The 23,683-nt window shown below is 33.9% G+C and overlaps 2 protein-coding genes across 2 annotated transcripts in view; one reads left to right on the top strand and one right to left on the bottom strand.

Annotated features, from left to right (window-relative positions):
• Window positions 1-3,456: 3,456 nt before the first annotated feature.
• Window positions 3,457-5,118, bottom strand: LOC148603335 (uncharacterized). Its single transcript, XM_088551432.1, has one exon. It carries the CDS (start codon window positions 5,116-5,118, stop codon window positions 3,457-3,459), a length of 1,662 nt encoding a protein of 553 aa, XP_088407558.1.
• Window positions 5,119-10,081: 4,963 nt separating this feature from the next.
• The window catches only part of LOC148603334 (NACHT and WD repeat domain-containing protein 2-like), a 35,756-nt gene continuing 22,154 nt past the window's right edge, over window positions 10,082-23,683 (top strand). Inside the window, exons 1-2 of the mRNA XM_088552118.1 lie at window positions 10,082-10,873; window positions 19,752-19,840. Coding sequence (XP_088408244.1) covers window positions 10,696-10,873; window positions 19,752-19,840 — 267 coding nt within the window. The 5' untranslated portion in view covers window positions 10,082-10,695. The remainder of the gene's footprint in view (window positions 10,874-19,751; window positions 19,841-23,683) is intronic.

The raw sequence follows: 23,683 nt of genomic DNA, 5'->3' as shown, positions 1-23,683 counted from the left end.
GTGTTTTGTTTGTTTGGTTGTTTTTTTGTTCCTGGCATTGGGAGATATTCTGAGTATGGTGTTTTGTTTGTTCTTTGTTCCTGGCATTGGGAGATATTCTGAGTATGGTGTTTCGTTTCGTTTGTTTTCGTTCCTGGCATTGGGGGATATTCTGAGTATGGTGTTTCGTTTCGTTTGTTTTTTTGTTCCTGGCATTAGGGGATATTCTGAGTATGGTGTTTTGTTTGTTTGTGTTTTGTTCCTGGCACTGGGAGATATTCTAAGTATGGTGTTTCGTTTCGTTTGTTTGTTTTTGTTCCTGTCATTGGGGGATATTCTGAGTATGGTGTTTTGTTTCGTTTGTTTATTTCAGTGCATGTATTTTATTTGATTTTGTTTTTTTAATTTTTTTAATGATACAAGTATTACTAGTATGTCATATACATACTGCAAAACTGTAATGAAGCGAATTTCGGCTGGATCAATCCTCTCTTCGGGTGGGTAATGCCATGTCATTGACTTTGCATTCACAATGAACTTGAACCAAAATTTACATGTGTATCCAGTTTTATAACTTAAAGATTGAATTTCAGATAATTAGGAACTTTGGGCATGGTTTTCTAATGAGAATAAAAGTGTCAATTTCTAAAAATAAATGAAGTAATGCTTTAATCAAATCAAACAAGGCCATATATTATTAATGATTATAAACAGATAATGCACTGCATATTCTCAATATTTTCCTATATTATATCGTTCACACATATTACGATTCTTATCATTTGTTCTGTCCTTGGGTTTCGATTGAAATTAAGAATTTTTTTGTACAATTAGATCAAATTTATAGACAAAGTTATATATTACAATAATTTCATTTTTATAATAATCATCTGTTTGTTACAGTACTTGTATTGAGTAACCTTCCCATTGTATGGTATCTGGGTGGATGGGGGTGGGGAAAGGTTATTGTGTATGGGGTGGGGATTTTGAATAGGGAGGACGATCAGAATTTCGAGAACGATGAGCATACACGTGTTCTTTTTTTTTCTCACACACAATAAAAAAAAATACGGAATGATTGGTCATTCTCTCTATTAACGTTTTTTTTAAACCTGCCTTCACAATTAAAAGTCTAAAAGTCTGGGGTTTGTTATTCAACTTGTCATTAAAATTATTGTGTAAATAGTTTTCATGAATGAGTCATGAAAACTTAATTGAGTGATTAGTTTATGACATGATTAAATTTCGTTATTAATTTAATCATAATTGCATTTGTTAATTATCGTTTTAAATTTTAATTGTATTATTAAAATGCAAGTGCATCCCATAATGCACTTTAAATATCAACTTCTGGAACTTCCTGTTATTTAAACAAAACCATATGTTGATAATGTAGCATATCCTTCTTAAATGTTGCATATTCATGTGGCAAAAAATAACGTTAAAAATGTACCAAAAGTCATTTTTGTCAATTATGAAAGGTTTTGTAAAAACTTACCAATTTTCATAGTCTTGCATTCAACACATAGTACTTCTACTTCTACCAGTTCGCGACCGCCATCAATTACTGATGATACTGTCACTGTCACTTTTAGTGCGCAATGCCCTATTTTACTTTTAGTAGCCATTAAAAGAAAAATTAACAAAGTGTGCTGTACAATTAACTGTGTAAGTAAAAACAACTTGATTAATTTAATCAAGTAAATGAGCCTTGAAAGATTCAAGACTCTTGGCAGAGGCAATGTCAGTGGGCAGGGCATTCCAGTCCCGGGTGGTTCTTGGGTAGAATGACTCTTTCCTCAGTACTGTGTTACATGATGGTAATTGGTAGGAGTGTAGGCCCATATTTCGACTGAGTCTTGCTGGACTGCTCAATCTGTTGGTCGCGTCGATTTTCACCAGACCATTTGCCAGTTTGTATATTAGTACGAGTCTAGCTCTCCTCCTACGTTCTTCTAGTGTTGGCCATTTTAGATCTTCTAGCATGTTGGTAACTGAAGAAGTGTTGTGGTATCTGTTCGATACATATCTGGCCGCTCTACGCTGGACCATTTCAATCCGGTGTTTGTCCTCTTTCAAGTATGGGTCCCAGGTTGTGCATGCGTATTCCATGGTTGGTCTAACTAATGACTGGTAAGCTTTCTCCTTAATGTTGGCATTCCTGGTGTTAAGATTTCGTCTCAAGAAGCTTAAGGTGTTGTTTTCTTTCTTGCAGATGTTTAATATGTGCTGGTTCCACGTCATATCTGATGATATAGAAACACCTGGATATTTCGCAGTTGTTACGTGCTCCAGTTCATAACCATGGAGGAAATAGCTGTTCTGAATAGGCTGTTTCTTTCTTGAGATTGACAGATCATTGCATTTCTCGGGATGGAAGCTCATTTTCCATCTTTGTTCCCATTCTGCCAATTTATTTAGGTCATCTTGTAGACTTATCCTATCGATATCAAATGTTATTGTAAGATATACAATAGTGTCGTCTGCAAACAATCTGGTTTTTGATATGATGTTTTCCTGCATGTCGTTGATGTAGTATAAGAACAAGCTGGGTCCCAAAACCGATCCCTTAGGAACACCAGATTCCACCTGTATGTATTGGGATGTTTCTCCTTCTACGACTGCTGCCTGATTTCGATTATTAAGAAAGCTTTTTATCCATCTGTTGGTGTTACCTCTTATCCCATAATGATGTAATATGTGGGTCAATAAGCTGTGGCACACTTTGTCAAAAGCTTTACTAAAATCCATAATCAGACAGTCCGTTTGTTTACCGTTGTCAAGGTTTCTGGTTATATCATCAACAAACTCAACAGGCTGAGTGTCACAGGACAGACCTTTCCGGAACCCATGCTGTAGTGGATGTAATATATCATGTCTGTCAGCATGTGCCATGATGTTGCTGGTGATGATATGTTCCATTATTTTGCAGGCGATACAAGTCAGAGACACTGGACGATAGTTTATAGCCCCACGCTTCTTGACTTTCTTGAAGATGGGACAAACGAAGGCTGTTTTCCAGATACTGGGTATTTCTCCGGTGTTATAGGACTCTCTGTATATGATGGTAAGTATCGGTGATAGATGAATGGCCAGTTCTTTCAGGACTCTTGGTGTAATATTGTCCGGTCCAGGTGCCTTGTGAGGGTTCAGGTTTTTCAATAGTTTAGTAGCACCCACTTCTATAATCTGGATATCTGGCATGGTATCGTATGTACCTTTCATACTACAGGTGCCAGTAAAAGATTCAACTGATACTTCGGACTTGGTTGAAAATGCCTTCTGGAATTGTTTATTTAAGATGTTAGCTTTATCTTTGGAATCTGGATGTAACGTTCCATCTGCTTTCAATGGTGGTATATTGTTGTTATCTGATCTTTTATGCTTTATATAGGTCCAGAAGCGTTTCATACCGTTTCCACTTCCAGCACGGACATCTGTGTCTGGTGTCACTATGCCCTCTATATACTGCCAATATCATTTCCTAAGTTGTCTCTGTGTTTCCCGTTTTAACTTTTTATATTTCTCCTTATCCGCTTTGTTGCCAGATTTCTTCTTTCGTTTATAGCATCGGTCTCTCTTACGGCTCCATCTCTTTAAGTCTCTGTTTATCCACGGACATCCATCTTTATTTTTTGCTGTTTTGTGTGGTATGTTTCTTTTTATGCCGTCTTCTAATTTAGACTGAAAAAGGTTCCACATAGAGTTCACTGATTCCCCATTGCTCTTCATATTGATGATTTCTTCATGGATGGATTTGACATCATTGACAACATTTTCCCATTTTGCTTTGCTATACAGTGGAATCTGTCGTGGTTTCTGTTGTTGTCTAGTTGGAATGATATCTATTTCAGTGTAAACAATGTCATGGTCGGATATTCCTGGAATGATCTCTGTCCTACGGAAACTAGAAGGGTGGTTTGTGATGACGAGATCTAAGGTATTGGTAGCTCTAGTTGGTTCTTCTACTATTTGTGTAAGACCATGAATGTTTAATATGTCTGTAAAATTATGATGAATTTTTGCATACTGAGTGTTCGCCTTTAGTGTGATTCCTTTCCGGTCCCAGCCAGGAAGATTAAAGTCTCCAGCTACCACTACGGAAGCATTTTTTATTCTGGAAGCTCTTTCCAAACTCTTGCCAAATTGGTTCATACTCTCTTCATTGGATGTTCTAGGGTTGTAGTAAGTGCAAAGGTATATAGCTTTGTGGCCGACCAGCTCTAACTTGCACCAAACTATTTCACAGTCAGTTTGTAGTTCCGGTGTAGCTGTAGCAATGTAGTTGTTTTTTACTGCTATAAGGACACCACCACCTGATAGATTGCGATCATTTCTGAAAATGGTATAGCCTGATGGAAAAATCTGTGGGTCTTTTATACTGCTATCAACCCAAGTTTCTGTGCCAAATATTATATCTGGGTTTGTACTGCTAATCATGTTTTCGATCAGATGTTGCTTTGTTTTAATGGACTGGAAATTTAAATTTACTATTCTTAGTGGTTGTTGTTTTACTCGCTTTGATGTTGACGTTGTTCTCGTTGGTGTTGACGTATGCACTGGTTTAATTTGGTTAGATGGAACTCGACTGGCAAAGGAGGTGTCTGATAACACACTAAACTGGTTTGATGTACTGAAAACTATGGAGAAGCAAAATGATGTATAGTTTGTGCAATTACAGGCAAGGCAATCCCAAGCGACAGCAGAGTCGTTGACATGTTCTAAATATAGGCTAGATTTCATGGACTGGCAATTTGCATGATACCATTGGTTGCATGTATCGCATAAAATGCCTTTATCATCCCATGTAACTGGCTTGTCACAAGTACCGATTGGGTAAATTGATCCAGATATTGATGGTCCAGGATTGATGTTTACATCATTAGCCATTGTGACAAGGAACATGGACAGGTATGCTAAGATGGTACTACGTCGATGTTTTGGACATGCATGCATATCCCTCCTATTGTTCTGATTAGTAATCACTCTAATAACAACACAGTCGTAATCTGTTGAACAGGTATGGTTGTTTACGATAATAAATGGGTGAACTTCATCTCTCAGATGGATAGATATGTATCGGATGATGAAGCCTTGTATTAAGATGACTAAGATCAGTTTTGGTGTCATAGACGCCATTATTGTTTACGGTCCCATCAGTAAATCTGACGGTGACAACTACTGGGTAAAAATTCTGTATGATGGCCTTCAAGATGTGTTTCTCTGTGTGATGTTTGTGTAATGCAACCTTACCCACTGACCACTACAATTTTGTAATCAATTTAGGATTTAGAAATGTGAAAAATATCGACAAATATCAGGAGCTGTTCAAAATTCCTGCCATTTTGTTGGGCATGCGCAGTCTCTCAATAGTATTTTATATTGTGGTAACTAAGTACATGTAAGTAGGAATATATTCATTTTAGCTTACTGAAAGTAAAACTTTCAAACATTTTAACATTGTATCAAGGTCAATAGGAGATAACTCTTTCCCCGGGTTTCATAAACAAAAACATGATTTTAAGTTTGATACATTATCCAATACATGATTAGCATTTTAAATGATTCCTTAATATTAATGACATGTTGAACGAAAAGTTAATTACATAATTAATTTTAATCACCTTATTAAGATACAGTGTATAATTACTTGAGGTTAATGACAAGTTGAACAACAGACCCCTGGTTTTCCAACGATTTTTTTCAGATCCAGATAAACATGTACGGTTTTGGCAATTTTTTTATGCATTATTACCATATTTGGCAGTGTATCCGCTTTATCAAAGTTCGTCACTCTGTAATTGTGCAAAATTGCGCAGTAATAACAAAGAAAATTTAAATTCTTGGAATGCCCTTTAAAACGAAATATTGACAACATTCCGCGGGTTATTCTCCTTGCAAAGTTTGCGCGTAAAGATATCGCTCCGCCACCGATCATACTCAATTTCATGTATAATATTTTCTTTCTGTAAGACATGGGCGTATAATGATATTAAAGCAATTTAATATACGTTGAACTGCAATATTTCAATGATTATGTGATATCAACTAATCAAACATTCACAAGCGCGTGAGATAAGAAGAGAGGAAAACTCAATCGCGAAGTTTTTGCCAATCTGATTCTGTTATTGAGGAGCTTAAAATGACAAATTTCCGAAGCTGTTATACATTTTGTGTGTTATAAGTAAAGAAAGATAGAAATATTAATTTTTTTTGTTAAACAATACTGTTGATATAGATATTTTATGAATAAAACTTAAAAACACTGAAATATAGTACTAGATCTTTATTATAGTAACATTTTTGATGTAGAACAAACATTGTGAGTAATGCCAGATATATTGTTTGTAAAATTTCAATCGACCAGTATTGACCAGTGTGGTAATATTGACCGGATGACTTAAAAACTAGTAAAAACCTGGGACAGTTATAACCTCTCAATTTTTATTTTTGCCTAATTCTGCACGAATTTATATGCACATGTAACAATATTATTCAACAAGAGGACATGTACATTCATATCATTTGGTTAAAATTCTTGTATATTTTTATGAATTTACATTGTAAAATATTACATTTATCAGGGACACTGTCGTGATTTTTTCCTTGATTTCTTTTCAGTGGTTATCATTTACAAGTTTCACTATGTAGTGAGAAGAAAGCAAAAGCAAAGCGGACCATTTTTGTGCTGGGATTTAAGCATGAAACAAAGTTCACGATTCTTAAGTTCTGGTACAAATGTGGGTAGCATGAAGTAGCTGTAAATGTGTACATATATAATGTATATGTCAACATCTCTTAATGAAAACCATACAAACATGAAGCCTAATTTCTTAGCACTAAATTATTTGCAAAATAGAAGAGTTACTTGTATTATTTTATACATATGTATGAAACAAACATGCAGAAAAAAATGTAAGAAATGCACATACATTATTTGAAAAAAAACAGATATAAAACAATCAGCTTAAGCGCAATAGTGATTTATCATAAAAAGTGTACGCATGGGGTATGGTATCACAAGTAACCTTTTGTTTTGGAGAGAAAAGGATGGATTTATACTCAAAGTGCATATGTGATAAGGACATCATATTTCCTGTATTCACCACATCTCTATATCATTGACTTTCCAACTTGATTGGAATCTTAAATTGCTCAAATCTATGAGATACAAAGTTGTTTTTAATTGACAGATCTTTAAACTGCATAGTAGTTTTTACAACTAGAATTTGTATCCTTGTTTGAATTGAAAAATTCCTAGAATAAATCATTTATTGTAAAAACGTTCACATTTTCGACCAGTTCAACCCAGGGCCAAAGCTAGGAACATTTGTTCATTTAATCTGTCACATAAAAAAGTCACTGTCAAAGTAAGCATAAACAAGAAGTTTTTTTTCTCATTTCTCCCTTTAGATGAGATCCTTGTTCAGTATCATCCAGTCCCCAGGATTCATTTTTACTTAATGCATCTCCAAACCGAAATTTCAAAGTATGGATCCGTTCTTACTTTGAAAATTCACTTAATATTGATAGTAAGTGATTCCCAGTGGATTTTATATTTTTGAAGAAATGCTGATTTAAGAGTGAAGTGTCAAGATATTTTAGCACATGAACGTACACAGCCAGGAATACCAAAAGCAATATTACAAATATGATCTAAACATACATTAATAAACAGGCACTATAAATATGCATTACATTAAAACAAATGGTTCTTCTTTTAAAGTGAATAAGTTTTTGATCGGTTTATTTAGCTTCCAATTTGATTACATGAATAATTTTCTAGGTCTTCATTGATTCAGTGCCTTAACACTTTGCTTTTTCTATTTCCTCAGAGACATATGGGTCACTCTTTGGCCATCGATCAAATTTGTGCAGGAATAATTGTTAAGGTTCTCAGGTCAGCAAACATTTCTACTGCCAAAGATGTCTAATTTTCATTGCTTCCATTTTCTAAAAACGTAGACTGATAACCAATTTCATTACTTAGACTTCTAAAAAATTATCATATTTAATGTCTGTCTGTCGTTCGAATAGAACCTCTGACACAAGCTTAAGCTTTGTGACCTTGCATCATAGTTTACTGTAAAAATGCGACTTTCTGAAGACAATTTTCTTGATTGATAGTTTTTATTACAGTTATTAACGAGTCGATTTTTTTCAAAACAAAGAGGTAGCGGTTTTCACGTTGTCTCATACCTCTTCATTTCGTGATATCTTACAGGTAAATTTAAAGCAGGTTGTCATTTGTAACTTTCACAGAGCTCATCGATCATGTGCAGTAAACTAAGGCTCCGTCACAGTAGGAAAATATGGAGGAGGTGTATCTAAGTTGTGAAACTTGTATCTCGTCCATCCTTGTTTATGAACAATAAAATATGTTTAAACTAAACTAGGAAAATATTGTGTCAGCAGTAGAGCGGACCTATGAATTCCTTCAAACTAAGATGTCGTTCGTTTTATTAACCTAGTAATACAGCTTACACGTCTATTGTGCTCTACTCATACAATGAAGATATTTGACGTATAATAAAATTTATCATATATTTGTTCGCTTAATAATCAGGTTCATAAAAATGAAACTGACGGTAAAGTTATCCAAACAAATAGGTGGTAAATTCGTGCCTACAGACGCGGATCCAGAGGGGGTGAAGGGAATTGTCACACCCTTTTTATGGGAACATTTGTCATATTCACGTGTAAAATTGATAGAAAAAAAATAGAAAATAATGTCGTAGCACCTCCCTCTTTTTTTTAGGAGCCCTTCCTATTCAAAGTGCCCCTGGCCTATAGCTCCTCCTTTATAAAATCTGTCATAAATGTACGACATCTTTTATAACTATTTTTTTCTTTTTTTTTTCTTCGAATATAACAACTGTTCTTTTTAAAATCTTGAATACTTTCGCAAATAAATGAAAGTATAATTAAAGGATACTGTAATTACATTCGTTCAAGTCAAGGAAAAAAGTACAAAAAGGAAGAAAACACACAGAAAACCAAAAACAACAAGAGATGATTATAAAGCAGAAGGATCATAAAGGGCTCCCAAAACAGGCCTCATCTGTAACTCCAAACTATAAAACTAAATATTTGGATTCCACATAATATTTTCCAACTAAAAACCAAATGTCATCCAAAAATTGGAGCATTTTGAATTTTTGGTGGAAAAATCAGTTGTCATGGCCACAGCGACTTATGAATTTTCTCAAAATATATAAATTGCAAGCTCTCGTCATGTCATTTTTACCTTAACAACCAAAATCCAACCAAATCGTGGGATATTACAATTTTGGTGGGAAAATCGCTCCTATTGGCATTTGCGACTTTTGAATCTTCGAAACATGAAAATTTTCACTCGCCATGGCATTTTTATCATTAGAACCAAATTTCATTAAAATCAGAGAATTTTATTTATTTATTTATTTATTTTTTTTTTGGGGGGGGGGAGTCGGTTACAATTGCAACAGGAAACATATCATAAGATATCATTAGACACAACTTCAGGTGTTACCATATATGTGTACAAAGTTGCGTGAGATTCTACCAAACGGTGCATGCACTGGAAGGAAAAAAATATTTTACTACACAAAAACAGCTACTGTTTGTCAAGTATGAATAGTTATAAAAAGCCTGTGTTAGTTCAGAAATCTGTAGAATTATAGCGCATGCGTAAGTGAGGTAAAAACCTCACCACACAAAAGTGGATGGAATGCAACTAAATTAATAAAAAAATAGTTGTATCTACTGTTAAATTGCTTATTATAAGCAATTCACAGAGAACGTTATTTCTCGCTTCGTCATGTTCTAGCTAGAATTAAAAAGTGCGTTAATTTGGCCATTTTATTCTTAAATTATCACCGTCTTATTCCACTGTCGCTGTTCCTTTTTAATTCAGTTAAGGACACAATAGCGATTATTCTCCATAGGTTTTACTGAATACATTTGGTTTTATGTAAAAGTCTTAGGCTTTTGATAAGCAACAAATGACTAAAGCTAACCAATGAATGGAAACAGGTAAAAAGCCGATAACTGATAAATTTTCTATAAACTGCTGGTATCGATCAATTGTGTAATTACTCTATATGATCGAAGTGATGAACGCGTCAATTCAAACTCGGGCCACAAGTTGGTAGGAAGTTTAAATTTCATACCATGTCTTACTATTGAAAACGTTAGTCGATAAATACTGACAGAAGTCGTAGGAACCACTAAATTGAAAATTCAGGAAACTCTGCCACTCTCTATCTCTCTCTGGTTTTATCAATAATTCGTGAAACTATTCACCCGGAACATGGAACTACACATTCGGAATACAAAAAGTTAAAATCGAACTTACAGTCTTTAAAACGTTTATTGGTATTCATGTGTGATTATCAATTCACTGTCTAATTTACCACACAAAACAAGTTTGTGTTAAATGTTTATATTTATTGTCCAAATAAATGGCGTAGCAACGAACTCTAACGATAAATGTTGTTCTAATATTCTCACTGATAATAACAAGAACTTTAATCCGTAAACGCCAAGTTAAAGAACGGGTGAAAATTTAATAAGATTGGTGTACCTAGTCGGGTCAAATTACTCAAGTGATTCTGTATTGGAGATTGATTAAGCGAAGCCATGTGAATCGAGGAAAATAGGTAGTGAATTCACTGTTGCAGCATCATGAATAATTTTATGACATGTGGAACTAGTGTTACATAACAATCAGTGAAAATGTCAGAAAAGACGGACGTCAACGCGGACGGACAAGCTCCGGAGCCCATTCAGGAAAATGGTCACTTTTCTACAGAGGATGAAGAAAAGTTAAAAAAGGTTCTAACTGGGTGTTTGGATAATTTACCAGCCCAAAGTTCAAAAATTGTTCGGATTTTTACTAGTTCGACATTTACAGGTAAGAATTTAATGTAAAAATCTCTTGACTGACAAATAAAATCTTTTCTTTATCTTGTCTCCTTTGATAAAATCCTCTTCAATTCGACCGAAATTTTGTATTCATACCAAACCATAAGAATAATAGGGTAAACAGAGGTTGGGAAAACGCTACAGAAATATTTTCTCTGCGTGAAACTGTTTCGTAAACAGTCACTAAATGTACATAACTTATTCATTAAATCAGTTCTTTTTAGCGTCTTTTCTATTTTTTGTCAATTATTAAAACTAATCCGCTCATCAATTTGCAGATGTAAAGTTACAAAAGTATTTAGAATTTAGAACAGAAAAGGCTATTCAGTATGATATACCACATGTTAGCACACACATGTAACTCAGTTCAATACATGTATGTTAGTATATGTACGCACAAAATGACCTTAAATTCCTATGTGTAAAATTCCATATGTATAATCAGCTGATCAATGCCATTTAAACAAATCAAAAAATAAATCCCGATTTGATTTTATCCATTTACTTATCAAATAGGGATTAATCTTTCTACAGATTGTATACATTGGTACAAATACGACTGGTGGCCTTTTCTTGTAATATTGATGTAACTTTTCCCAGTGTATGCTTCATTAGACACACAGTTGTAGTCGGATATTGCCCAAAGTTAGTTAAAAAAATAAATTCCATGAGAAAAGGCCGTCTAAAGGTTTTTTTTTACCGAAACCTCCTTTTCTGTTTATACATAGTGCGGCAAATTACACGTACATGTATGTATCCCATCATTTGAACATACTGTTACCATGAGCGGATCAAGAATCTTATTAAAAGGGGTTCTACAATAAAAAACATTCAGATTTTACTGTGTACAAAAAGAAACATTAAGAAACGGGAATGATTTCACTCTCATATATTCCCTGGATATGACAGGTGTAAAAACAGGGAACCCTTTATTCAGCTACCCTGGGCTGTAAGGGGATTTCGATGTGTTGTAGGAATTGTAAATACATTTATGTATTTTAAACAAAGGGGAGGTTCTGGTCTACAAAATTTAAAATAGGGGTCTAGGCTATCATTTGCCAAAATTTTCATAAAATTAACAAATGTTCTGGAAGATGGGACCCCAATCCCTCGACTCAAATTTTGTAAGAAATTAACAAAAACCTTCAATGTGAAGTCCAAATCCCCATACTCCCACTCTTGGTTCTGCCACTGCGCGATAATCGTAAGCACTAAACCTTTTTGAGCCCTGTCAATTTAACAAACTATTGAAAGTATATTTTTTTATCCACAAGGCTTTGTATTTCATAACTACCCACCATAGAAAACATATATTACAGAGTAACGATCTCTAAATAATGTCGGAATAAACTAAGGAATATATCTTGTGCTATTGATAAAATCCTATTGACGCTCTTTCCACAATCTTTTAAAGGCTTGATACAAGTTTATACTTCTTCCTATACAATCACTTTTTTTCTAGTTCCCTCGTTTGTGTTGTTTTGTTTTTGTTTTTGTGTTTTGTTTTGTTTTTTTGTCCCTAATAAATTTTTCTCATGCATATATATCTTTTCTTCCTACTTTTACTTAATGTACATGTATTGCCAAATCACATACTGTTTTAAGATTTATGATTTTAATAATATTGCCTGACAAATGTGATTACTCTCCAAACACTCTCATAGCAGTCCAATATTGGTGTAAGACTAACGATTGCACGAACGCCAAGACCTACTAAACATCTATCGTTTGACAGTAACATGTAAAGATGTAACTTAAGATTAGACAAACAAGTTTTATTTTTTTTATACCAACTAGAAAATAAAAGATATTTTTTTTCAAAAACATTAAAGTTGACTTAATTGGAAAAATCTAGACTTTAACGGTGCTTAAAATGGTCATACAATATTAAGGGTAGACACAAAAAGGTAGGAATGATATATGTACATATTTTATGGCCTCATAGACTTACATGTATTAGGGAGATACCACTGGTCGATGTCATTTATATAGGAGACTTTCTCTTAAGGATCCACAATATCGTGTGTCTTAGAATTCGTTGTATTTAGCTATAATTTTCCCTTCTCGACACACTTTCCATAAAATCAAAGTGTGTATTCTCCGAGATTAGTTAACAAAGTTATATCTGCAAAGGCAAAATAAGATATTGAAAATCAGCCTTTTTAGTTTGGTTTTAGCAAACTTTCTAAAATCTACTTCTCTAAACTACACCCCCAGAAACTTCAATTTAATAAAGTTACCCTAGTACACTGACACTGGGCCGGGCAAAAAAGAAAAAAATAGAATTTTAACCAGTTATAGTTTTTACTTCAACTACATTATGTTAGTTGACTTTTTTCACTTTTCATCCTCCTTCAACAATTCATAAGTACATTTTAAAGTGACATTTAAATAAATTCAATATCATTATCAGTACTGCATTACTGCATAACATAGTAAACCTTGGCAGAAGTTTGATTTAAAGTGTAATGAATGGTAAATTTAACGGGTCGTGTAACGTATATTCAATTTTGTTGAATGTGATGATCGAATTGAAATAGAGGAATTTAAAAAACATTAAAATTTGATCTAAAACCGTCCACAACACAATTCCCTCTATTTGTGGTGTCTAATGAGCTAACAGTACTTTTATTTAGGGGGACAATGCTTTATGGAAATTTCATATACTAGAAATAACTTTGTGAAATTACAATTGCACTCCCTCCTTTCTATGATACGCTATGCCAAGTTAATGTGCGGATGAAGAATTACTTAATTTTGAATATGTGTGGAGAAGGGATACAGCATTTTCTTTTTTGGACACGTACTCTTGTTATTTATGCATCAATTTTAAATTATATCTTACTAATAGGTAGATATAGAGATAATAACAAAATTACCGAACTCATATTCAAGCACAAATCGGAGGGACATATTTAAGAACTGGTAAAGTCAAGAATAAACGGGAAAATGAAAATAATCACCATTTCCTTGGCTTGGTACAGGTTAAACCAGGTTTTATAACTACCCAAACCTTCCGCTTCAATAGTGACCATAAGAGTTATGGTGTAATTAGTGTTGTGTACACAGAAGTCAAAATTGGTAAAACTGAAGGTTAAATTTATACCATTACATGTTTCCTTATCAATTCAATACATGTGACTAAAAACTAACATTTTGGGGCTACCTAAGATCTGATTGTGTGATCTTTTCTGTTGATGCAAACGTACTTTTTCTGCTCCAGATGAACATTTTAGAACAGTATTTAGTGTTCCCACGCCTATAACCAAAAAGGGTCGGTACGACACTTACCCCGCTAATTACAAACAGACACTGTCGAAGTCGGCGTTTTATAAATTACAACCAGACTTTTAAAGTTAACTTTTTCACTTTAAATAAAGCACAACAAAAAGATAAGGACTGTTGATGCAGCTGGTTGAAGCCCTCTAAAAATTCATGTATGACTTTGGGTCTGGCAAATGCAGAATGTACCTGAAATAACAAATGGACTCTTGTAAAGATAAAGAGCTACAATACATGATTACAATCACAAATCACCCATGTCATTTAGTAGAAAACATAAACTCAAACCACTTTCATTTCATCAGACAGCAAATGAGCACTTTAAACTACAAATTAAAATAAAGGACAGAATGCCACAGTTTACGTGATATCAAGTGAGTGTGAAGGACAAGAAACAAAGTATAACTGATACGCAAATACAAAAAAAAACTTAAAGTGATTTAAAAAGCCGTTCTCTACAAATTTACTTTGAGCATGGATTGGAGCTTCGTTCTATTAGAAATATCGATCTAGTGGAGCTTGATATTTGGCATTATGGTTTGGAAAAGGAAACCAAACGTGTCAGATACGAACGACATTCGTTCAGATATTTTGCATATAAGGGACACTTTACAAGATTGAATAAGGCGATTACAGAAAAGGGGGATTTCCCAGTTATTTCGTGAATTGTGCCCTTCACCTCCCACAAAAAATGCACGAAATAAAAAAAAAGATTTCCCATCAAATGGGGGGGGGGGTCCAATATGAGGCAGATGTCATATGTAGAAAGACGAAGTTGAATATACCGATATATAATTATCTCATTTGCCTTTTAATTGTATGTCTTTTACAGTTTTATGTTAAATATAGGGTTGAAGATGTCAGTTATGCATGAACATTGCGTTTTGTTAAAGATACGAAAGTACATGTAGTAAAGACCCTCACTCAACATTGCAGGTTAACTGCAGTGCTTCTAAGTTCTTAGGTTACGTAAGTAAACCAGTACTGAATACCACTATGAGGACTTCGTCCTCTATAATTTGACGGTAAAATAAAGTTAAAATGTATATTCATGGCTTTGATTGACTATCCTTGATGCGAACGTCTAAATACATATAGGAACTTTTCAGTATGTCTGTTTAGGAACTTTTTGTACATACAAAAGAATGATATTTTTTTTTTTTTTTTTTTTTTTTTTTTTTCTTTTTTTTTTTTGTACATACACATCAACCGACGTCTCATCTCTTCCTGCCATAAATGATGCATGAAATTTGTTGTTAAGTGTAAGTGCTTGTAAGAATCAGGCAAAATGGGAAAAATCAGAAATATGCATGTCAAAATCCCACCGACCGGACAATGAAATATCACTCAAGGATGCTTTCTCTATTTGAAAAAAAAAACATCATTTGATCTCTGCATCATTGGATTTGCTCAAAACTTTTCTATAGAATCTTAGAAAAGTGAAGTATTGGAAGAGTTATCTGCCCTTGAAATATTCATTTTCAGTACATTTCAATGAAATTGTAACTCAATGGTCAAGCATGATATGGAAAATCTTGTATGTTTTCCTTGATGCTGATGGTGCAAATAGTTAAATTACACTATCAAAATGATGTTTTCGTTTATACCGTGTTACCGACTGTCTGATTCTTACAGGGACTGACACTTAAAATGTTACTTGTCACCAGATCTAACCGGTACAAATCTGTTAGTTAGGGTAAACGCGGTTACTTTCGTGAAAATGCTATTTTTAGCGAGAGAACATTAGTTGTTTTCCAAGCTCCGGGAAACATTTGGTTTTTGACTTTCGTAATCTCACTAGTTGGATCAATAATATTAGTGACTAACAGTGAACACGTGCGAGGAGCTTGTTTTTGTATGCAACCAACGACTCTACACCTGGCACTTGTGCCCTCTAACATGACAACAGAGGCTGCAGCAGTAGGACTGGTGTCAATATATATTAAAAATATCTTATAGTCTCTGAATGGCCACCCTGAATACAAACATTCTTTTCCAAGAGTAAATATTTAAGTTTTCAGGTCGATGTCGGCATATTTGATATAGATCCGCATGTCTATAAATTGTTTAATAAAAGTCTTATACAAGCAGATTTTGTCATTCACAAAACATTCTAACAAATACAACATGTTTGTTAAATATTTACTATATCATGATTTGGAACATGTAATGAATTAAGACGTGACGATTCTGCATCAATTGGTTCTTGCTGAACACTACAGTAACTGGTACTGTTGGGGCCTACTTTTCACACATGCTTCACGAAGAAAATAGTCGCATGGTGTTTGAATGTAAATTGTATTGCCTATTGACCCTACATGTTGCAGTATAAATGTAACTCAAATAGCAATCAATTTCATACAAAACTACATACCCGTATGCTAAAAGTTTGTGTTGTTTCGATCACAGCTTTGCCAATGAATTAAAACGGACATATTTCCACCAATTAAATCCCTTTGTTTTCATATATATGTCCTCTATCATGCAACAGTGTACTTAGCATTTTCTATAAATGTCACCAGACCCATGTCATTCCGTGTACATGTTGTCTTCCACTGTAATTCACTAGTGGTAAATCAATTATCCATGCTGAAAACAGACTACAAGGTTGTAATCCTCCTGTTACTCTGGACTTCCTTGTGTTAGTGGCAAACATGGTTCAATAACCAAACAGGCTTGATGTTCTTCCATATTATACTGTTTCTTTGCATACGTGTAATACAAAATGAATACAATTGCATGTGGTCTGAAACATTTAAGTACAATGTACCTAGTATGTATTCTTCTCAAGAAATCTTGTTAAAACGATAATAAGTAGGCATGCAAGTTTAGAAGCATTTGTTCTGTAATATGTTATCTGGATGTGAATCGATTGATATCAGCTGGCGATGTAGAATTTTTAAAATTTTTTAAAAAAGAATGAGTTACTGAATACAACGAACACACCACATATTTTATATCATGTCGAACAGGCTTGTGTTTTTTACTCAAATTCGGATAAAATGCTTTTCACCCTTTAAACGTTTCAAGATATGTAAAATAATGAGAGATACTCCCTGGCAACTGCTAATGCGGTATGCGATAGTCAGCTCATGCCCGATTTGGTAACGGATTTTCATGATTGTTTATAATTATCAACTTCAGATGGAATTTTTTTAAAATCACGTCAAAACATTTCTGATTTTTGTTTATAAAACTAACAAACACAAATGATGACAGTCAGTGTCGTTACAATTTCAGCAACTTTGTCTGATGCCAAATTTGTGCTTCCTGTTTCTATTGCAATTTACCAGCAACAAGTGGAAATGGGAAGTGTATATAATTAGCATGCACGCTATAAAATCTGGGTTAAGCCATCCTTTCTATCAGAAGTGTTCCAACTTTGTTTTTTTTCCTCATCATTTTCATTTGCTATATGAACTTTCCTCCCTTTGACTGTTGTCCAGGGTTTATATCTGTAGATCATTTTGGGTAATATAATTATAACTCCATAATAACTTCTGTGATTTTTTTATGATTTGAAAGCTATATATAATTGTCTCCGAATGGTAACAATTTAAATGAAAGCTTTAGAACAATCCATTTTAGGGTAATTATTCAAAATATTGTTGCGTTGTTCTGTAGCCATATCAAATATGATGTCAGTTTGTTTTCTTTGAACTTAGTAACTTTTTTCACTTTCTCTCCTTACAGTCTGCTCTTTGAAGTCAGTTTTAGTTGCATTTAGACTTCTATGAAATGTAACCGTTCATTAAATGTCATTAAGCTTCATTTATTCTTACACGTTTGTTTTTTAATAACATATTTTATTTATTATTTTGAACAAACGAACAAATATAGTTTTAAATATAAATTATTTAATAATGTTTCAACAATACGCGTCATTTCACGGTGACTGCATCATTGGTTCACAAAGCTAGAAGATTGAACGCTGTTCAACGTTGGTTTATCTTATGAAAACCATGGCTTTGATCTAATTTGTAATCATTGCTATGCGCGAGTGCATTGCATTTCACATCTTACTGTAAGTGTGCACAGTTCCCTTGGGGAAGTCTGAATATATGTAATGTACTGAAATTCGTCTTTTTTAGTTCTTTCAATTCTATAAATTGTAACTAATATTCAAGTATTTAGCACTGTTTCTCTCGAAAAGAATAGGCCTGCAGCAGCACTAAGCTTGTCGTAAAAGGCGACTAAATAGTGCTCAGAAACCTATCCGGGGGCTAGGCGCTCTGCCCACAGAGCAACTGGGATGTGTGCCCCAGGTGGTGGAATGGGGTATCCCTGGCGTGTTACATGCTGGGGTTAGGCTATAATACGGAAAACCTGACCGCAAACCATAGCGGTGCACTGTGTTGGGAAAGATGCCACGTTCCTCGCACGTTAAAGAACCCTGCTGTGGTATTCGATAGGAGTAGGAACCTTTGCGCTCCGCCACAGGAGGCTAAATTGCCCGGCCATACCCATCCCTCCCTTTTTCTAGTGTCAATCTAAATTTGTCGACCTTGTTGCCCTTGTGTCCCATCCCTTTTTTATATCATCATCATTTCATGTTCATTTTGTCATCCACTTCATGTTCATCGTCTGAATATAACTGAAATATTGCTGCTCGGACGTTAAACCCCAACAATCAATCAATAAATCAATCATTCATTTTATTTAGAAATAACATATTTGAATGTAATGTTATGTTTAAGATATAACATATTTCTAAACATGCCATACACCAACCTAAACATATGTCTGAAAACAAATGTGGCATTTCTACTCTGACTGTATATAATTAAAAGGGGATTTATAAGTTTGCTAGTCACGTGCGAAGTGTTTTAGAATACTTCAGGATTACAAACTCGTAACCCCAACAACTGTAAAATTTTCGATGATTATTAAGTGTAAGTGTTTGTAAGAATCAGGCAAAATGGGAAAAAAATCGGAAACATGTCAAAACCCCATTGATCTGACAATATAATATCACTCAAGGATACTTTCCCTGTTTGGAAAGACCATTATTTGATCTCTACACCATTGGAATTGCTCAGAAATTTTTCAATAGAATCTTAGGTATTTGACAGAGTTATCTGCCCTTGAAATGTTCATTTTCAGTCCATTTAAATGAAAATGTAACTGAATGGTCCAGCATGATGTGGAACATCTTGTTTGTTCTTGATTCTGATTGTGAAAATGGTCAAATTAAACTATCAAAATGGTGGGTTTTTCTCATACCATGTTTCACCCACTGTCTGATTCTTACTGAAACTGACACTTAATATGTTTCTGTACGCCTATGTATCAACTTAATTTCTCCAGAGAGTAGAGCAATCTAACAATAGGTAAAGAAGATACTTTGCTGCATTCCAAATGGTCTGATTAATCGAACCATTCATTTTCCATGACTTTATCAATGTTTATATATTAACCCTTTTACTTGTTTTCGAAAAAGGCTAGAATTAAGATCTAAAATGAATTTGTAACTGAAAAGTTGTTTCTTTATAAACCCAGAAATAAGTCAGCTCGGCATTTTGTATGCACGGTTTGCAGATTTGAAAATAAACATTCTAATAGTGAATGTTCCTTAAATGTTTCAGATACTACATTAGAAAGAAATGCTTTGATGGAAAATGTGTACCCAAAACTGAAAGAATACCTCCGAGAGAATTACGGTCTCGAGTTTCAAGTGAGTACATGTACCATTACGCACGTCTCAGACGTATAACGTTGCACACAGACATCCGGTATCGTATGTGGCCCAGCAAGGATTGAACCAATTTTCTCTGATCCCGATTTGATTAAAGATTTTAGTATGCATCAAGAGATAATACAATGTGCACAGTTTAGCAGGAAAAGATAAATATCAGTTCCATATCAACTTTGTGAATTCAAATAAAACTCCATGTTACATGTATTTTTCTGTGGTGACATTTAAGTCACATTACGACCGATAGGTAAATTCGTCGGTGGCAATTTTGTAAGAGACCGTACCTAAACTTTAAACACAATCAAAGTACTGTTAATATAAGATCATATTATATGTATACAAAGAAATAATTCATCATTTTTATTAAGAAAAGATAAGTGTCATAAATTAAAGCATTAAGAGCCTATGCGAATCCATTTAAATCCATGACACAATATTAACTGTCATATTAAATAGAAATTTAATTTCAAATTCCTGACGGCGTTGAGTAACACGAGAAGAAATGTACGAGAAAACGTCTACTCAATAAACAAAACTGACTGCTCTGTGCAGAATAAATATAGGAGAGCAATAGTTACTCGTTATTAATATTTTATTCCCACCCACATAAAAGCGACATCAATTAAACTTTTTATTCGGGATTTGAGAGGGTTGCTTTTTTTCCTATTTGAGAAGTACAGTGCAAATATCCACGTCTTCGTATTGACCAACTACTGTGACAATGTCAATGTAAGATTTTGTCGAAGATAAACTGTGTCATGTATATAGCACATCCGAATGAAAAACACGATACTGACCATCAAATTAAAGATATCGGATGTGCAAATCATGCACCATTATAACAACCACAAACGACACATACTTACCAGAAAGCTTGCTTTATAGTTTGGAATAGTGGCAGTAAGCTGGTTCTGATGGTTGGAACCGTCCCCTCACATTTTGCTGAAAATTCCGTGTAAAATTTTGACTGCAGTGAGCATATGGTAGCCTGGACCCCTTTCAAAATACATATTAATCCTGTTGTCGTAAAGGAGACAAAGTGATTGTTTTACTTCCTAACGCAGATGCAGAAGACAAAGCAGTATTAATATACAGGGATATTAAATTACATGCATACATGTACATATATAAAAGTAATTACAAAGTTTAAGGCTGTGTTCAAAATGCAGCGTCTCAGACTGAAGTCTCGGATACCCCTGCTTTCCAAGATACCACTTCTAGCTCGTTATCTTCTTTGTTATTTAGTATGACAACTTCAAAACAAAATGTGTCTCGATAAAGGTTTATGAAAATCCATATAATAATATTTCTATCAACAACGACTGTTATTACGTGCATTAGTTTTTTTCTTGGGTACTTTGCAAAAAAACTCGATCACTTACAGGCAAAGCTTAAAATCGCAGATGTTTTTTTCTCCCATTCTATGATACATTGTACATGTAGTTGGTGTTTAACTAAGCCGATAATTAAAAATGCAAGTGATTTTTTTAAGTACACCCGGCAATGATTAAATTTCTGCGAGAGTTTTCCCGACATTACACATTTCCGATGTTTGTACAGATTTTATGGGATAAACAGATGCTCCATTACTATCGGAGATTACATGATTTCTCCACCCTCGATAGTTAAATACAAACATTTAACCCACTCGCTGAAGCAAGTGGATTGAATTCTAAAATTTACCTGTCTCGAATGGAGAAATCTTGTCATCCCTTCGGGACTGAAGAAGAATCTGTATGTATTAACTGCATATACGTGCTCATTGCACGTGTACCTAGTTAAGTCAGTACGCATATTTCGTTTATCCTTACACACAGCAAGGCCGTTTTAAACAGTTGTTTCGACTTCCATGTTATTGAAACTGTTACAAAAAGACCTTGTAATTCACTAGGGAAAACCAATCATTTGAATATGTATTGAAAGTGTCAGTTTTAATACTTTTTTTGTGATTAGCTATAGAACTTAACTCTGTCCCAAGAGAAGCCGCATACACAAAGCTCATAAAATTTTAATTTGTCAATGCATTATGATTGAATTGAAGACATTATAATTCACAATCAATGTATTTTTTTTCTTAAGTAGTCGACATGATTAAAGTTTAATCGAAATTTTGAACTTTGAAACGAGGACTTAAAACTTCACAGCTTGAAATTTCGACACACTTTAATGTTTTTATCTCTGATATCATTCCAATGCTACTAACTTTGTGACACCTTATTGAATGGGTGGGATAATTTCAGTTCATCTAGTTCGTTAAATACGATAAAAAGACGTTTTCAACGAAATTCAATGTGAAGTAGAATTTTAGGAATTTAGTAATTCGGTGAATATGCATTATGAAAAAAAAGTTTTCAAAATATACCACATTTACTTCTTTGTTTGTTTGTATTTCTTGTTTTGTTTAGCTTTGTTTTGCTTGTTCTTACTGTTTACTTGGTTGTTTTTGGTTTTTATTTAATTGTTTTACTTATTATTTATCTTGGATGTCAACACATATTTATGTATGTAAGTGGTTGTTTTTTTATTCTGATTAAAAAAAAATAGTAATTCAAAATTTTTACAAGCTTTTTTCAGCGTTTTAATTGATTTCGTGCCATAGCTTCATAGACATTCTGTCACCATCCATATGATTTTGTTTCCAAAATAATCTGATAGAATCGATTAGTTCACATTACTTAACTCTTTGAATCAATTTTTGCCATTTCACCGCAACTCCATTTGGTAAACCAGTCTATATCACATTTCTAATTCTCAATGTATTACATTTCGTTAACACAAAGTTAGAAGACCTGATATACAATGTAAATCTACCTAAGCACCCTTATAGGAGCTAGTGAATGACATTATATGGTGTTTTTTTTTCTGTTTTTTTTAAAGAGATATATAAGCTTGAATTATAGAAACGATTTCAATAAATAGATAAATGTTCGTTCAAATGTTTACAGTAAAAACGATTTAGAATACATGATACATATCATATGTATTTTGACAATGAATACAAGTGTGAAATTAATGAATGATACAAAAGTAATATTATAAAACTTCCATGCCCTAATGTGCCGTCATGCACTAGCAGTAAACAATATTATATATCCCGCCGTAATATGTAAATGTGTTGGTGGCAGGTCGTACATTGTGCATGTATTCGATGTGACCTGATAATTGGGCTCTTAACAAACTTTGGAAACTTTGTGTTTAACATTTTCTTTAGGGCATATTGTGCTAGTCACGTTAAGATCGTCAGAAATAGAGTAGTAATGTCTTGCTCGTTCATATAACGAGAATGGAAATGGTGAATACAGCTGTATGTCAGGGAGACAACACACCAACCAGGATGAAAAATGTCAGCTGTACGATGCTTCACTGTTCATAGAAATTACTAAGTTGGTCAGTAACCGGTATTTACCGACTTCTTTTCGAATTGATATCCATTAAAGCCCCCTACTGGTTTGTGTTGGTTTCTAGCAAGTCTTTATTGATAAATAATCCAAAACTCAATCCTTCGGATTTAAACCTAACCGAGCTAAACTTTCAATATTACTCAAACTGATGTATACGCAACTGCTGAAATCAATTAATGACTAGCCTGGTATTTTTTTTTAACGATGAAGCATTATCTTCTATATAGTTAAAAATGAAATCCAATAAATTTCCCCTTTATCTCGGATTAACCGTCTATTCCCACCATTCTGGTCGAGTAATTTTGCATTTGTGCAGAAATGATTGAAAACAACAGGACTGGTTCATCAAAATCAATGTTTAAAGCTATTTCTGCCATCTCTGAAAAATTATCCCATGCACTGCAATGATACCATTGGTATG

Source organism: Perna viridis, chromosome 11 (genome assembly GCF_037379345.1).
Source record: "Perna viridis isolate PV_CMFRI_1.1 ecotype Kerala chromosome 11, ASM3737934v1, whole genome shotgun sequence".
Classification (NCBI taxonomy): Eukaryota; Metazoa; Mollusca; class Bivalvia; order Mytilida; family Mytilidae; genus Perna; species Perna viridis.
Note: the sequence above shows the minus strand (reverse complement) of the source record. Positions and strands in the feature narration are given on the sequence as shown.